General features: G+C 45.0%; 1 protein-coding gene and 1 long non-coding RNA gene across 2 annotated transcripts; one reads left to right on the top strand and one right to left on the bottom strand.

The window, feature by feature from the left end:
* Window positions 1–4,539: 4,539 nt before the first annotated feature.
* Window positions 4,540–9,051, top strand: LOC110529782 (prostaglandin E2 receptor EP2 subtype-like). The gene is made up of 2 exons (XM_021612315.3): window positions 4,540–5,551; window positions 7,626–9,051. The coding sequence occupies exons 1-2, from the start codon at window positions 4,757–4,759 to the stop codon at window positions 7,917–7,919; spliced, it is 1,089 nt and encodes a 362-aa protein (XP_021467990.3). The 5' UTR covers window positions 4,540–4,756; the 3' UTR covers window positions 7,920–9,051.
* LOC149981495 (uncharacterized) lies at window positions 7,625–16,469 on the bottom strand. The gene is made up of 2 exons (XR_016497744.1): window positions 15,963–16,469; window positions 7,625–15,594 (listed from the first exon to the last, which is right to left on the bottom strand). It is a non-coding gene; the product is annotated as an uncharacterized LOC149981495 (long non-coding RNA).
* Window positions 16,470–17,879: the final 1,410 nt, after the last annotated feature.

Raw genomic sequence — 17,879 nt, forward strand, 5'->3', positions numbered from 1 at the left:
AGTGGAATTCGCTTGTCCTGTGGTCATCACACACTCCCACTGCAGAGCACCCTGGGTAATAGCAGGCTCATTCTCTTTCTTTCTCTCTCTCTCTCTCTCTCTCTCTCCCTCTTAGACTAAGAGGGAGGTAGGGGAGACATAGAGGGGAGGGAGGGAGAGACAGAGGAAGACTGGGAGGTCTGGTCTCCTCGTGGTCAGTGGCTGGACCTCTCTGTGTCTTGGCAGCCGTCACGTCTTTAGCAAAACCAACATGTTTGTTTTAGGATATCATCAGGTTTCTTATTTACAGGAACCCAACCTGTGGTCCGATAGCGTTCCCAAGTTCCTACCCCCTCAATGATGCCTCGTGAAGAGCTATTTTCAATGTCATCGAATCCTAAGGCTTGTACAAACTTGAGAAACTATAGATCCTATAACAGTATGCAACACTGTAGGATAACTCGGATCTGTTGATTCGTATATCTATTTTGGTGTAGGGAGATAGCAGAGGGGAGCATGCAATGGATGGATAGACATACAGACAACCCAAATATGCTCTTACGTAAGAAAGTTCAGCTTTCAGATTGCAAGAAGAAAAATGCTGTTTTCTCTCGCCTAGAGTCAAATCCATTTCATACACTAGTAAAGCTCAACATAGTCTTATATACAGCATTGTCGTGTAAAGAGATTGAAGCCTACTAATACTGAAACTGGAAGCATATTTGGGACAAAGTATGTAAATACCAGTCATTGTGGACAGGAAAAGCCCTAGTTTCCCATTCAGTGAGCAGGTTTGTGGGCTTTTCTCTTCCCTACTTATTATAGGGCAGCTCAACTACATAACCACATGTAATTATTTCAATGGAACAACATGCCTCTTTTCCACGCACACGCACACACACGCATACAGACACACGCACACGCACACACTGTTAAACCAACACCCCCCATTTAAAACCTCAAACCTGGTCACCTAAGACCTCTCTTTCACAACATGTGTGTTTGCATAAATGCAAGAGGAGAGGAGAGAGGGAGAGAGTGTCTGAGGCCACAGTGGGTGGGTGTGTGTGTGCGTGTGTGTGTGTGTGTGTGTGTGTGTGTGTGTGTGTGTGTGTGTGTGTGTGTGTGTGTGTGTGTGTGTGTGTGTGTGTGTGTGTGTGTGTGTGTGTGTGTGTGTGTGTGTGTGTGTGTGTGTGTGTGTGCGAGCGTGCGTGCGTGTGTGTGTGTGGGTAGGAATCCCATTTGTATTTTTATATTTATTACTGTGGTCCAGCAACATTAAGGCAGTTATTTAAAATATTACTTCACATTAAATGTAGTAACACTACCCAACGCAGTTAGTGTGTTCCCTCAGGTCACTACTCCACTATCATATATTTACAATACAACATCCATGTGTGTAGAGGGCGTGTATTATCATGTGTATGTGTGTCTGTGCCTTTGTGTGTGTCTCTTCACAGTCCCCGCTGTTGCATGCAATGTATTTGTATCTATTTTTTTAAAATCTGATTCTACTGCTTCCATCAGTTACCCGAAGTGGAAAAGTTCCATGTAGACATGGCTCTATGTAGTGTCTTTAGGATTGTGAAGAGACCTTCTGGTGGCATGTCTTGTGGGGTATGGATGGGTGTCCAAGCTGTGTTCTAGTGGTTTAAAACAGACACCTCGGTGCAGTCAGCATGTCAACACTTCTAGTCAAAACAAGAGGTGTTGAAATCAATATCTCCTCCACTTTGAGCCATGTGAGATTTACATGCATATTATTAATGTTAGCTCTCTGTTGTACATTTAAGGGCCAGCCGTGCTGCCCTGTTCTGAGCCAATTGGAATTTTCAGAGGTCCCTCTTTGTGGCACCACACAACTGAACAGTAGTCCAGGTGCGACAAAACTAGAGCCTGTAGGACCTGCCTTGTTGATAGTGTTGTTAAAAAGTCAGAGCAGCGCTTTATTATGGACAGACTTTTCCCCATCTTAGCTACTGTTGTATCAACATGTTTTGACCATGGAAGTTTAGAATCCAGGGTTACTCCAAGCAGTTTAGTCACCTCAACTTGCTCAATGTCTACATGATTTAATACAAGATTTAGTTGAGGTTTAGGGTTTAGTGAATGATTTGTCCCAAATACAACTATTTTAGTTTTTGAAATACTTAGGAGTAACTTATTCCTTGTCACCCATTCTGAAACTAACTGCAGCTCTTTGTTAAGTGTTGCAGTCATTTCACTCAAGGCAGTAGCTGACGTGTATAGTGTTGAGTCATCCATATACATTTTTTTAAATACATTTTTGTACCTTTATTTAACTAGGCAGGTCAGTTAAGAACAAATTCTTACTTTCAATGACGGCCTAGGAACAGTGGGTTAACTGCCTTGTTCAGGGGCAGAAAGACAGATTTTTACCTTGTCAGCTCAGGAATTAGATCTTGCAACCTTTCGGTTACTAGTCCAAAGCTAGGCTACCTTGCCACCCCATAGACACACAGGCTTTACTCAGAGCCAGTGGCATGTCATTAGTAGATTAAAAAAAGTACGGGGCATAGAGAGCTGCCATGGGGAATTCCCAATTCTACCTGGATTATATTGGAGAGGCTTCCATGAAAGAACACCCTCTGTGTTCTGCGACAGGTAACTCTTTATCCACAGTATAACAGGGGGTGTAAATCCATAACACATACGTTTTTCCATCAGCAGACTGATCGATAATGTCAAAAGCTGCACTGAAGTCTAACAAAACAGCTCCTACAATCTTTTTCTTTTTATCATCAATTTCTCTCAGCCAATCATAGGTAATTTGTGTAAGTGCCGTGCTTGTTGAATGTCCTTCCCTATAAAAGTGCTGAAAGTCTGTTGTCTATTTGTTTACTGTAAAATAGCATCGTGTCTAGTCAAACACCATTTTTTCAAGAAAATGTTTCAAAGGCAATGCCATGACGTGCCCATTTCCATCACCAATTCAAGGACCTTCTATGCTAATGGCCATGCTAATGGAGATTTTGGAACACACAGAGAAACCAGGGGTCCTGACCTCCAGGGGGCCCCCATTGATTTGGTTAGTCACTCTCACTCAGATATCATTAACAAGGCATAAGTCATTGCAAATAGGTAGAATTGCAGGACATTCCCTTTAAACTGCAAAAATGAGTAGAACTGGGAACCGGCCAGAGGGAAAGAGAGAGAGAGAGACTCTGTCGCCTCTCTCCCTCCCTCTATCCCATCCACCCTCCCCTCTCTCCCTCATTCTCTCCCAGGCCACTGTGGTTCTTTAATTGCTGTGAATTATGTGGCTTCTGTTTCTGGGTGAGTGAGAAAGCACTTAGTGTGTGCTACCATGTTTGTTGGAATGTCTCTTTGTGCCTTCCAGACTCGTGGTCTTAGTCAGATGTCCCATTCGTTCAACATGTCAACAGAGGGATGAATGTGCTGTAGCATGTTACATCCACTTCCATGACCATGACATGACAGAATTAGTGGTCAAAAAGGGGGGCTTCAATCTTTAATCCACAGTGATATCATCACACACAAAATACATATAACCCTCTAGCACTACGAGTGCATATTGTAGGCCATAGCAATATCCAATGAAGTAGAACCTTTCTTGTCTCCCTTGTTATGTGTCTCCATTAGTCTTTACTGTCTTGAGTAAGCTAAAGCTGAATAGCCATAAGCATTTTGTAGTTGACAATGTCCATGATAAGATCGCCATCTAGTGGAGAAAGTCCATAGCAGTCAACAGCTGAGCTGAATTCTGCTCTGAGGACAAGTCACATACCAGAAACGTAATCTGAAATACAGGCCTCTGATATATGTTTTACTATTTGGACCAGCATTCATAAACGGTTTCAGAGTAGAAGTACTGATTTAGGATCAATTTAGATTTTTAGATGAAAATGAATAAGATTACATGGACACGGGGCAGGAACTGATCCTAGATCAGCACTTCGATGCTTGATACATACAGCCCCAGAGCTATTGGTTTGTATGGGATGGTTGACCATTGACAGCATAGATATAGAACTGATATATTGTCTGTGGTTGACAGTCTTACCTTAGGAACAGGGAGATGGGATAACTGTGATTCCTTCCATACATGTGAAACCTCTGTCAGATTGCGTTATCTATAATATATTAATAGCAACATTTGCCATTTAGTAGAGTGACTTACAGTCATGTGTGCATGCCTTGTCTTCTACATTATCTTTATACTTTATCTTTATTCAGCATCTTCTTCATGAAAAAAACATCCCGGAAAGAACAGGAGGCTGGTTTGGGGAGGGCTGCTCATAGTAATGGCTAGAATGGAATGGTATCTAACACATGGAAACCATTTGTTGGATGTGTTTGATATACATGCCCAGAAATTCGTTTCCAGCCATTACTACCCTGCCACCAGCCACCTCTATTGACTTGTAGGCCTATACAAACGGAGGCTGCATAGGCCTACAAAAAATATATTTTTTAAATACAAATGAACAAAAAGCGAAAACAAATTAAATGCACGGGGGCGCCCTCTCTATTCTGAGTGGGCTGACAGTGTGTGACAGTACTGCACTCTCAGCACCATAACACGCATGGTTGTGTGTGAGTGGGTGGGTGACTGGGTTGTGCCGGAAAGATTAACATCAGTTTTTGTTGACACCAGAGGAGCCAGCATGAGCCTCATTTCTCATGGCAGTGAAAGAGTTGGATGCGGACTTAATTCCTCTTTTGTTTGCACTTATGTGAGCAAAAGGGATATTTATCAGTTCAAGATTAGGGGAATAGGCTACGACCAGTTGTTATGGAACACAATGATAGTATAACCTGCCATGACAGAGTCACTGTCTCGTCGGGGAATCCCTATATCTCCGCGGCAATCTTCTCTGCGGAGGTACTAGGCAATTTAATCGCCTTGGTCCTTTTGGAGATGCGGCGCCGGCGGCAAATTCCATCCTTGTTCCAGGTGCTGGTGACTGCACTGGTGACTACAGATCTACTAGGTTCCTTATCCATCAGTCCTCTTGTACTAGCCTCTTATACACAAAACAGGACCTTGGTAGATATGAGTAAAAACAGAGCAGTATGCGCCTACTTTGGTTTCAGCATGACTTTTTTCAGCCTCGCCACTTTGGCCATTCTGTGTGCCATGGCTTTGGAGCGCTACCTCTCCTTTGGACAGCCGTATTTTTACGAGCGGCACTTGACAAAGCGCTGCGGATATATCACCATTCCACTCATCTATCTGGTCTGCATCTTCTTCTGCCTAGCACCTTTTATGGGCTTTGGAGACTACGTCCAATATTGCCCGGGGACTTGGTGCTTCTTTGACATGAATCCAAACGTGACCCAACACAAAGTCTACGTCGGTGTGTATGCGTCATTGGCTCTTATCATGATTTCGACGACACTAGTTAGTAACTTATCTGTCGTCTACCATTTGATTATAATGTATCGGATGTGCAAAGCGCACCGTGGGGGAGTTACGCGACGGATACGGTTCTACCAAAAATCCTTCGCTATGACTGAGGAAGTGGAGCATCTTCTGCTACTGGTGTTCATAACAGTGGCTTTCGTCATCTGTTCGTTTCCTTTAGTGGTAAGTAAGATCATTCGTTTCGATAAAGCTGGTCTAAATGTGGAATATATTGAGAAAGTCACATGTGCAGTGGAGGTTTTTCTTGTGGTCTTCCACATCACCACTTCTGCTTCTGCTACATCTAGAAATAAGCCATCATTTAAAATGTAACTTGCACAGAACAAAAGGCATAGCCTACATGGAGCAATACCATTGACAAATTATGATTATTTATTGATTACATATTACCAGGGCCCAGAGGCAGACATTGATTTGGAGGCCCCAGGCAGAGACCGGTCTCAGGCCCCAATCTGAATGCACCTCATTGCTGCAGCTTAATTTAAATGAAAGTCACATTTGCAATCACATCACATGCAACAATGCATGGGAGCTCTGCCAGGGTGAAATAGTCCATTATTATGAACCAGTCCTTGGGTAATTAATAACATTTGTTTCTACTATTATGAGAAAAACTTGGATTTTAATATTGATATGAAATATATGTATATTGATCTATTATGAATTATGAAACCTAGTAGGCTCATGGTTCTTCTCACCCCTTTCCATAGCCTTACACAGTAATTATAACATAACTTCCGGAGGACGTCCTCCAACCTATCAGAGCTCTTGTAGCATGAACTGACATGTTGTACACCCAGTGAAAGGATCAGAGAATGAATCTAGTACTGAAAGCATAAGCTACAGCTAGCAAGCAGTGCATAGAATGTGGTGAGTAGTTGACTCAAAGAGAGAAAAAGACAATAGTTAACCAGTTTTGTACAAATGAATTTATTCCCAAATACTTTGTTTCACTAGTTTAGCCTACTCAAACAGAGGGATGCTATGTTAGCTAGCTGGCTATGACTATCCAACACAACACTGGAACTCTTCCAAGTCAAGGTAAGCTTTTGGTTCTACTAATTTATTGCCATCTGGGCCCGCCGGTGTAAGTGCTAAACTGCTTATTGACACTGCAAGGTTACTGCATAGCGGGTTTACTAAAGCGTTAGTTCTATTAGCTATGTTGACTATGACATTACTTTAGTTAATATGGTGACAACAATGTAGGCTGTGTGTAGCGGTTATGATATGGTTTTGTTTGGAAAGGTTTTTTCGCATGGTCATATACAGCTGATGTGTTGTGCATTGAAGTCCACAAGCGAAGGGAAACTCTCGTTTGCAACTGTTGGACTAATGATTACACCCTATATCAGATAGATGCAGGCAAGAGTGTGCAAGCCGGTATTGAATGTGTCACTGTCTGTCACCTCAATTGTTTTCTATCGACCTGTGTGCACTACGTTGTAGACTTTCATTCATTGGCTAGGGTATAGGTAAAATTTGAGTATCATATCGTAGCCTAAACCTATTGCTGATACATTGAACTGGGTGAATGGAATATGAATGACAGTCATCCAATATGCTGTAATAGAAATAAGGTCATGCTCATGAAAATAAAAAATCTTTAAAAACCTTAAAAACCTTATCTTATATGGCATCGACCGCCACTGCTGGGCACAGTGACCAGGCAAAACCCCCCTCCCTTCCCATTTCAATCTTAACTTTTGAAGCTTCCAGCTGGTTTTAAAATTATGCCCAGCTCATGAGGTGCCTTTGTGATGTGAGGCCTGAAGGTATTTACTTTTCTGCCTAATGGTAAGACCACTACTGCCAGGCCCTTTTAATTGATATTTTATTTAACCTTTATTTAACTAGGCAAGTCAGTTAAGAACAAATTCTTATTTACAATGATGGCCTACACCAGCCAAACCGGACGACACTGGGCCAATTGTGCGCCGCCCTTTGGGACTCCCAATCACAGCCGGTTGTGATACAGCCTGGATTTGAACCAGGGTGTCTGTAGTGATGCCTCAAGCACTGAGATGCAGTGCCTTAGACCGCTGCGTCCTACTTACTGTAGTTTTCTTGCACCTGTTATAGCCTAAGCCTACTTACTACTACCAAGACTACCTGGATTGCAATAAATAATAATGAAACATTTGGTCTGTCCTAATTGATGACCATTATATGGTTTTGTTGATTTTGAAATTCTGAATAACTGACTGTGATGCCTTTTCCCTTTTCCCCCATATAGCTCCGTGTGTATGTCAACTTTACAGGCAGGTCAAAGGAGAGCCATGCCACCGACCTCGCTGTGCTTCGCCTGCTGTCCTTCAACTCCATCATCAACCCTTGGGTCTTCATCATCCTCAGGCCATCAGTGCTGCGCTTCCTCTGGAGAAAGCTGACACTGAGTAAGGCCCAGAGGCCTCCAGAGGCCCCCACATTCCCCCAGGAAAAGTCTCTCCCAGTTGGGCCCAAACTCCCTCTGCCAAGCCCACTTATCGAGCTCCAGAACGACGATGTGGAGGGAGTGGACAAGACATAGGGCACGTTGGAGCGGATCACTTTCGTCATGTCGTTGACCATCATTGGTCACCCTCTTTCAAAGTGTGTTGCATTATGGTTATAAAAATGGTCTGTCTTGTGACTACATGTCGACAGCATGAACTTCACAAAAATCATGTGATCAAATGTCATGCAGTTCTTGATGAAGTCGTCTTCAAGTCGCTGCAGTTGCTTCTCACCAACTGCACCATGCAGCCATTACCTGCATTGTGCGAGGCACTATTGGTCAACCAATCATTCTTTAAAAATGTTTTTGACCCACGCGCATGTGGTCAGATACATGACTGAAACAGGAATCAACTTTGAACGATTCTAAAGTTACAGGGGATACAAATGAAAAGTGATATTTGAGAACTCTCAAGAACCAATGAATTGTACACAAGTTATGTTTCCAGTTTGTGAGTGTGTGATATGGGGGTACAGAAAAGTGTATTTTGATATTTATACAGACAAACTTTTATAAACAATAGCAGCTACATGTTTGTTGACACTGCCATGTTGATCTTAGCTTTGCTGTTGGAAACTACAGTGTCCGACTTTTGGCTGTCGCAGATACACCTCCCCCGACTTCACTCCACGACTTTGGTCTACAGTGGGTTGCTTTCGCCCCCTACCACTCAAACAAGCCCATAGTGTCAGGCATATTGGACTAGGGGGCCAATGACCCACTCTTGAAGGATTTAAGATAATAACCCTCTGACATCAGCAGGAGCCCAAGAGGTCACAGGAAGTGATTTGTCAGACATCCACTGACTGGTTGAAAGGACACCCGGACACTGAAGTGCAGTGTCTTCAATAATATAGGGGACATTCACTTACTGACTTCCATGTCTGACACTGTCGTTTCCAACAGCAAAGCTCAGATCAACATGGAAGTGTCAGCATACATGTAGCTGAGATTGGAATAGATCTAGGAAGAGATCAGACTTTGGGGTCAAATCAAATCGAATCAAATTTTATTGGTCACATACACGGGTTATACCCACACAATATGCATTTGGAATAGGACTTAGCATTTTAAGAATTCATTATGTGTCTATTTATATCATTGATTTATTAAAAAAGCTTTATTATCAGCACTTTATAGGACTGAAATTAAAATTTTGACCAAACTACTTCTGGATGAATGGGTCGAGTATTTACTGTATTTATGAAGGTCAATGACAATCACAAGTCGGCTAATCTTAAACTGGCTGTTGATTGGAGAACCAAATATAATGTGTATGTATTGTATTGAATGTTTGCATTATGTCACACCCTGATCTGTTTCACCTGTCTTTGTGATTGTCTCCACCCCCCTCCAGGAGTCGCCCATCTTCCCCATTATCCCCTGTGTATTTATACCTGTGTTCTCTGTTTGTCTGTTGCCAGTTCGTCTTATTTGTCAAGTCAACCAGTGTTTTTGTGTCTTAGCTCCTGCTTTACCAGTCTCTCTTTTTCTCGCCCTCCTGGTTTTGACCCTTGCCTGTACTGACTCTGAGCCCGCCTGCCTGACCACTCTGCCTGCCCCTGAGCCTGCCTGCCAACCTGTACCACCCCTAAAACTTGGCGGTTAGCAATGCCGCCCCACCGACCACTCCACCTTCCTGGAAGTCTTGTTTACCTCCCCCGGAATGCTTTAATGGAGAGCACCTGTCGGGTTTATTTTCAGCCCTCCTCAGATCACTCCAAGATAGCCAACCTCATCACGCTGATGTCTGGGAAGGCTCTCACCTGGGCCACCGCCATATGAGAACAACAGCCGGCCATGTGCATGAGTTTGGAGAGGTTCATGGGGGAGGTGAGGAAGGTTTTTGATGCCCCATTCTCCGGGAGAGAAGCTGCCTAGAAGCTAATCCAGCTCCGGCAGGATACCCAACTATGCTGTGGATTTCCGCATGTTGGCCGCGGAGACTGCGTGGAACCAGGAAGCACTGTTCGACATGTTCCTGCACAGCGTCTCGGAGGAGGTTAAGGACGAGCTTGCTGCTCGGGATTTACCCACAGATCTTGACTCCCTCATGGCTTTGACCATCTGCATCGATGGGCGATTGTGGGAATGACGGATGGAGAGGAAATTCGATTCCGCTCGCACGTCCAGGGACTTAGAGCACTGGACGGGTGCTCTATTGGTCAGGTCACCCATAACACCAATCCCATCAAACTATGTGTATCAGGGAATCACAGCGAGACCATTCTCCTGGCTCCAGCGACACAATCCCCTCATTCCTCTTGGTCTATAAAAAAATGAAATAAAATAAAAATATCCCAATGACCCAGGGCAGTGATTGGGGACACTTCCCTGTGTAGGGTGCTGTCTTTTGGATGGGACGTTAAACGGGTGTCCTGACTCTCTGAGGTCATTAAGGTTCCCATGGCACTTATTGTAAGAGGAGTGGTGTTAACTCCGGTGTCCTGGCTAAATTCCCAATCCGGCCCTCAAACCATCACGGTCACCTAATAATCCCCAGTTTGGCTCATTCATCCCCCTCCTCTCCCCTGTAACTACTCCCCAGGTCGTTGCAGTAAATGAAACTGTGTTCTCAGTCAACATACCTGGTAAAATAACGGATAAATAAAAATTTAAAAATTAACTGGTCTACGGGTGCTATCATGGGCTGGAGTCTGTTCTGCCACGCCCATTGTCTGAAGTCGGCGCAATCTGCCCCTGGACATCTTCCTGGGGGCTCGGAAGTTGCCCCGGACCTCTCAGCCATTCCCACGGAATACCAGGACCTCCGGGAGGTGTTCAGCAAGTCCCAGGCCACTTCCCTTCCGCCGCACCGCCTCTATGACTGCGGGATTGACCAACCCTTTGGATGTCTGTACTCTCTGTCGGGACAAGAGACCAAGGCTATGGAGACCTACATTGGGGACTCCCAAGCTACAGGATATATCCGTCACTCTTCCTCTCCCGCTGGGAAAGGTTTCTTCTTCGTGGAGAAAAAGGACAAGACCCTGCGCCCATGCATTGACTACCGGGGACTCAATGACATTACTGTGAAGAATCATTATCCGCTACCACTCATTTCCCCGGCCTTCAAGCCGATACAGGGGGCCATTGTTTTCTCCATGCTGGATCTACAAAACGCCTACCACCTCGTGCGGATACGAGAGGGGGACGAGTGGAAGACCGCCTTCAACACAGCTAGCGGCCACTACGAATACCTGGTCTGGCCTTTTGGCCTCACCAACGCCCCTGCAATGTTCCAAGCTCTGGTGAATGATGTTCTCCGTGACATGCTGAACCGGTTCGTCTTTGTCTACATCGATGACATCCTCGTCTTCTCCCACTCCCCCCAAGAACACGTGCTCCATGTCTGAAAGGTTCTCCAGCACCTTCTGGAGAACCAGTTGTTTGTTAAGGCAGTAAAGTGCGAGTTCCATTGCTCCACCATTCCTTTCTGGGCTACATCATCTCTGCTGGGAGTGTCCAGATGGATCCCAAGAAGGTGAGGGCGGTGGTGGATTGGCCCTACGTCCAGGGTGCAGCTGCAATGCTTCCTGGGGTTTCGCCAACTTTTATCGCCACTTTATCTGGGGTTACAGCACCCTGGCCTTCCCCCTGTCTGCACTCACCTCTACCAAGATTCCGTTCACGTGGTCATCTGCCACTGACCGGACGTTCCGGGACCTTAAACACCGCTTCACCACTGCTCCTATCCTGGTTCATCCTGACCCTTCCCATCAGTTTGTGGTGGAGGCCGATGCTAAGGATGTCGGAGTGGGGGCTGTCCTGTCCCAACGTTGTACCCTGGACCTTAAGCTGCACCCCTGCGCCTTCTTCTCCCACCGCCTCAAAGCCACGGAGAGGAACTACGATGTGGGGAATCGGGAGCATCACGCGGTGAAGATGGTGTTGGAGGAATGAAGGCACTGGATAGAAGGGGTGGAACATCCGTTCATTGTGTGGACCGACCACAAAAACCTGGAGTATCTCCGAACCACCAAGCGCCTCAACTCCAGGCAATCGAGATGGGCCCTGTTGTTTACCCGGTTCAACTTTTCCCTCTCCTTCCGGCCGGGGTCCAAGAATGTCAAGCCGGAGGCCCTGTCTCACCACTATAACCACACGGTTACCACGCCGGAGCCCGAGACCATCCTATCCACCTCGTGTCTGGCGACGGCACTCAGTTGGGTTATAGGGAAACCGGTCCGGGAGGCGCTGCGTTCCCAGCCAAACCCTTGGGGGGCCCAGATAACCGGATGTTTGTGCCTGACACTGTCCGCTTCGCGGTCCTGAAGTGGGCCCATTCCCCCAGGCTTGCTTGACACCCGGGTTCTCGTCAGACCCTGGCTTTCGTGCGACAACGCTCTTGGTGGCCTACTATGGTTCCATATCTTGCCGCGTTTGTTGGCGCCTGCACGGTCTGCACACAGAACAATACTCCTCGGCAAGCTCCAGCTGGTCTTCTCCAACCACTGCCTGGCCCTCATCGTCTGTGGTCCCATATATCTCTGGATTTCGTCATGAGTCTCCCCCTGTCTGATGGAAATATGGCCATCCTGACTGTGGTCGACCTGTTTTCCAAAGCCACCCACTTCATTCTCCCCATTCCGCCCAGCTTATGGTGCAGCACATCTGCCGGATCCACAGATTCCCGGTGGACATGGTCCCCGACCGGGGTCCGCAGTTCTCACCCCGGTTCTGGAAGGCGTTCTGCATGCTCATTGGGTTGTCGGCCAGCCTGTCCTCTGGATTCCAACCCCAGTCCAATGGCCAGTTAGAGCGAGCCAACCAGGACTTGGAGACGAGAGATGCTGCCTAGACTTCGCCAACCCTCCCACCTGGAGTCAACAACTGGTATGGGTTGAGTATGCTCGCAACACCCTCCCTTGCTCTGCCACGGGTCTTTCACACTTCGAGTGTTCCTTGGGATACCAGCCTCCGCTCTTCCCAGACAAGCAGATTGCCATCGGACCCCTGCTCCACGCTATTGGCTCGGGCAGAGGGTATGGCTCTCCACCCGCGACCTGCCCTTGTAGGTGGAGTCCCGTGAACTTTCCCCCCATTTCATCGGTCCGTTTCCCATCTCTAGAGTCATTAGCCCCACTGCTGTTTGTCTTTTGTTACCCCGTACCCTCTGTATTCACCATACTTTCCATGTGTCTAGGATTAAGCCTGTGTGTTACAGCCCTTTGTCTTCTGTTTCCAGGCCCACCCCTCCTCCCTGTGTCATCGATGGCCATTCGGCATACACGGTGAGACGCTTCCTGAGTGTTCGACCACGAGGCAGGGATTTCCAGTACCTGGTTGACTGGGAGGGTTATGGCCCGGGGGAGAGCTGCTGGGTCCCCGCTAGAGAAATCCTGGATCCAGCCCTCATCGCCGACTTCCACCACCAGCACCCCGGTCAACCAGGTATGCGTCCAGGTGAGACGCCAAGTGGCGCCCATAGAGGGAGGGTACAGTCACACCCTGATCTGTTTCACCTGTCTTTGTGATTGTCTCCACCCCCCTCCAGGTGTCGCCCATCTGCCCCATTATCCCCTGTGTATTTATACCCGTGTTCTCTGTTTGTCTGTTGACAGTTCGTCTTAGTGGTTGCTTTAAGTTGTGATTTATAGTCTTTTATGTATTGCATTGTCATTAACTCCAATTTGAATGGTAGTCTGTTATAGGGCTCCCGAGTGGCACAGCGGTCTAAGGCACTGAACACGGCATCAACATGCAGTGTCAGAAATGCTTGTCATTTTAGAATGTTTTTGTTAAGCTGGAGGAGTGGAAATGTGCCAGCTTGGAGGAAGTCACTAAAGCACAGAGTGCCTCCAATGCGTGGTATGAAGGACGTAAACTTCGGATCACTGCTAGCTCAGCAAAGAAGGTTCCTGTGCGCACCTCAACAAATCCAGACAACTTTGTGCGGCAGCATCTCTTCCCCAGGTTCCATGGGAACGCAGCAAGCACATATGGCAAGGAGAACAAGCAGGTGGCCTACACATTGATGGAGAGCTGTGGGCTTAGTCTAGAGAGTAGAGGCACAGTAGTGAGTGTCAATGAGCCATGGCTTTCTGCAAGCCCAGATAGTGTTAAACTCTCAAGAACTTCTAGAAATCAAATGTCCTGTTCTAAGTAAGAAGTGTGAATCTCTGACTGAACTGTTCTCTAGCAAACTCATGATGTGAAGCTGGTGGATGGTGTTCATTCGGTACTACATGCAGGTGCAAATGGGCATGTTCTGCACAGGACTGGAGAGACACAAACTGCTGTCTGGGCTCCATCTGAGCAGGTTGTTATTGATGTGCCTTTTGATGTGAAGTTCTGTGCTGATGTTATCCCTAAACTGAAGACATTTTATTTCACAGATATGCTGCCAAGGACACCATATGAGATCCAGTCAGGCAGACAAAGTCTGTGCTCCAAATATGTTATTTTGTGTGGTATCTAGGCTCGGAGCCTAATACTTTGTTTTTAAATAGTTCTTATTTTGTGTTCTAAAGCTCACTCTGTTAGCTCTACCTTATCTAAGTATAACTCTGTGTTTTTTGTTGTTGTATTGTACAGTTCTATTCATACATGCACATTTACCTGATTATATTTGCATAATTCTTCATGGTGTTTTTTATGTCTTGTATATATATATACATTCATACACACACATACATTATAGTGTATAAAGTCACATTTAGGATGTATGAACATTCTCACTGCTCACTCAGCTTTCTCATGAATGATCTCAACCTGCATGTTAACAAGTGCTGCACAGATTCTAAGGACGTTGTCCATTTTGTGTGTCAGGTTGATGGGAACAGTCTGGGAGAGTATTTTTTTCTCCATATGCAGGAGAAATGAACATAATGAGTCCACATGGAGCAATGACAACCAAATACTTGATAGTATTGCTGGAATAATAGTGGCTGAATGACTCCCCTCTGGAATCGATATTGTGTGCTTTCTGAAGAGTGGTTTCAGAGCAGTCGATGATGCATGTAGTGTTGTGGAACTTCTCTTTGAAGCACTGAGGCATTGTGTTCTAGATTGTCTTCCTCGGCAGTCATGGAATATAGATCCTCATGTGCTCCTCCATTGTGTCAATCCAGTAGGAAAATATTCTGCTCACTACTCCCTGGGACACAGCAATGCCTTCAGCAAGATCACCCTGGAGAAGATTCAGCTTCAGCTTCATAAAGGTTATCAGTATTTGATCAGTGATATGCATTTTTAAGCTAGCCATGTAGAATTTCTTCTACACGGTCAAGGAAAACACTAAGAAGGCCAGTATACAACACTGAGCTAGTGTCATTCTTCAGGATGGTATGGGTCAATGGCTGTGCACTACCACATCGGGTTTGTTTGTGGCAGGTGGGCTTGTTAACCTTTCTGATCTCCCCATCCCGGATCCGGGATCGTGAATACAGACTCAAGCTCATTACCATAACGCAACGTTAACTATTCATGAAAATCGCAAATGAAATGAAATAAATATGCTAGCTCTCAAGCTTAGCCTTTTGTTAACAACACTGTCATCTCAGATTTTCAAAATATGCTTCTCAACCATTGCAAAACAAGCATTTGTGTAACAGTATTGATGGCTAACGTAGCATTTAGCATTAGCATTCAGCTGGCAATATTTACACAAAAAAACAGAAAAGCATTCAAATAAAATCATTTACCTTTGAAGAACTTCAGATGTTTTCAATGAGGAGACTCTCAGATAGCAAATGTTCAGTTTTTCCTGAAAGATTATTTGTTTAGGACAAATCGCTCCGTTTTCTGCGTCACGTTTAGCTATGAAAAAACCCCTGTATCCAGGATTGTGTAAATCTATCACCAAGCTCATTAGCATAACACAACGTTAACTATTTATGAAAATCGCAAATGAAATGAAATAAATATGCCATCTCTCAAGCTTAGCCTTTTGTAAACAACACTGTCATCTCAGATTTTCAAAATATGCTTCTCAACCATAGGAAAACAATCATTTGTGTAAAAGTAGCTAGCTAGCGTTAGCATTTAGCGTTAGCATTTAGCGTTAGCATTAGCGTTAGCATCCAGCACGCAACATTAACAAAAACATAAAAGCCTTCGAATAAAATCATTTACCTTTGAAGAACTTCTGATGTTTTCAATGAGGATACTCTCAGTTAGATAGCAGATGCTCAGTTTTTCCAAAAAGATTCCTTGTGTATTAGAAATAGCTCCGTTTTATACATCACATTTGGCTACCAAAAAAAATCCGAAAATTCAGTCCTCAAAACGCGAACTTTTTTCCAAATTAACTCCATAATATCGACTGAAAACATGGCAAACGTTGTTTAGAATCAATCATCAAGGTGTTTTTCACATATCTCTTCATTGATACATCGTTCTTGGACACATGCTTTCTCCCCTGAATCAAATGGTAAAGTAGAAGCAGCTGGCAATTGCACACCGAATTCGACGCAGGACACCAGGCGGACACTTGGAAAATGTAGTCTCTTATGGTCAATCTTCCAATGATTTGCCTACAAATACGTCACAATGCTGCTAAGACCTTGGGCGAACGACAGAAAGTGTAGGCTCATTCCTTGCGCAATCACAGCCATATAAGGAGACAATGGAAAACAGAGCTTCAGAAATTCTGCTAATTCCTGGTTGATGCATCATCTTGGTTTCGCCTGTAGAATGAGTTCTGGGGCACTTACAGACAAAATCTTTGCAGATTCTGAAACTTCAGTGTTTTCTTTCCAAAACTGTCAAGAATATGCATAGTCGAGCATCTTTTCGTGACAAAATATCGCGCTTAAAACGGGAACGTTTTTTATCCAAAAATGAAATAGCGCCCCTATAGAGCTCTAACAGGTTAACTGGTTCTCTTGACACGTAGCTGTGATCAGTCAGTGCTGGAACCTCCATTGAGTATCAGCATCTTTATGCTGCGGTGGCATTGGCACACTCAGATCAGACTCTGCATCATCACAGTTGTCTTCATCTGTCAAGCAAATATAAGAGAGATCACAAGTTTAACAAAACTAGCTAGGCTAGTTAGTGAGCACACTGTATCAGATGGGCTGCCCCCAAGCTAGGTAGCTAAGTGAGTACAGTATGTAGCTAGTTACAGTATGTTAAGACTTAGGAGTGGCTACCTACTACTAACATCGTTAGCTAAGCTAGCAAATTTCTGCCTGATTCAGAACACCCCATCTGTGACAATGGTTAGCGAGCAGCAGCTAGCTAACAGCTACATTGCCTGTATTTGTTGATGTCCTGATGAGACGTCACCTTCTGGTCTGTACTGGAGCAAAATAGCCCAACCACTTCTCAGTAAAAGGATGCTCTTCAGTCGGCCTCTTGTCCACGAAGTGACAGGAACACACACACGGTTTGGTGGTTTCTTCAAGTTCAATGTTTTGAGCCAAAGCTGAAGAGACTCATCATCCTTAGGAGGTGGGTACAAATCAAAAGGCGACTCACAACTGCACTCCAATCTGAAAAAAGGTCTGATATACCACGGCTGTCAGCCAAATCCAAATTCAGGGCTCGAACCACCCACCTCATTATCTAATTTAGACAATGGCATTGTTGAATACTCATTTCTGATTGGCTTGAAGGGCACTCTAGAGTGTGCATTATTTCCCTATAACGCATGGTATATCAGCAAGGTAGAATTCAATGGCTATAGTTCATTCTTACATGTTCTATGTTTGAGCTGCTTTTGAAAGCAAAGTCCAATTGAAAACATTATTGCAGTGTTGTATTAAATGTTCATTATAGCAAGCTAGGACTGATGGTTTGTTTAGCTAACTAGCAAGTCTATGTCTTTGGTTACCAAGGTAACTAATGTAGATATCTAGTAAACTTGCTAGCTACTTCAGTGGACGTTGAACACATTTCTATCTGCAAATGACACCCAACGCACCGTCCAGGCACACCCTTGCAACTCCATCAACCATCAACCACCATGAGAGATTGAAAATGACCGTGAATATGCCTGCCAGCTGTTCTGCGCATCCTCTGAGAACGTGCCCTGGAATAGCATGT

Source organism: Oncorhynchus mykiss, chromosome 8 (genome assembly GCF_057628025.1).
Source record: "Oncorhynchus mykiss isolate SJ-2025 chromosome 8, ASM5762802v1, whole genome shotgun sequence".
NCBI lineage: Eukaryota > Metazoa > Chordata > Actinopteri > Salmoniformes > Salmonidae > Oncorhynchus > Oncorhynchus mykiss.

Coding starts and splice junctions, on each gene's coding strand:
- LOC110529782 (XM_021612315.3), top strand. CDS start 4,757: ATGGAACACAATGATAGTATAACCTGCCATGACAGAGTCACTGTCTCG. Junction 5,552..7,625: donor TCTGTTCGTTTCCTTTAGTG/GTAAGTAAGATC, acceptor TCCCCCATATAG/CTCCGTGTGTATGTCAACTT.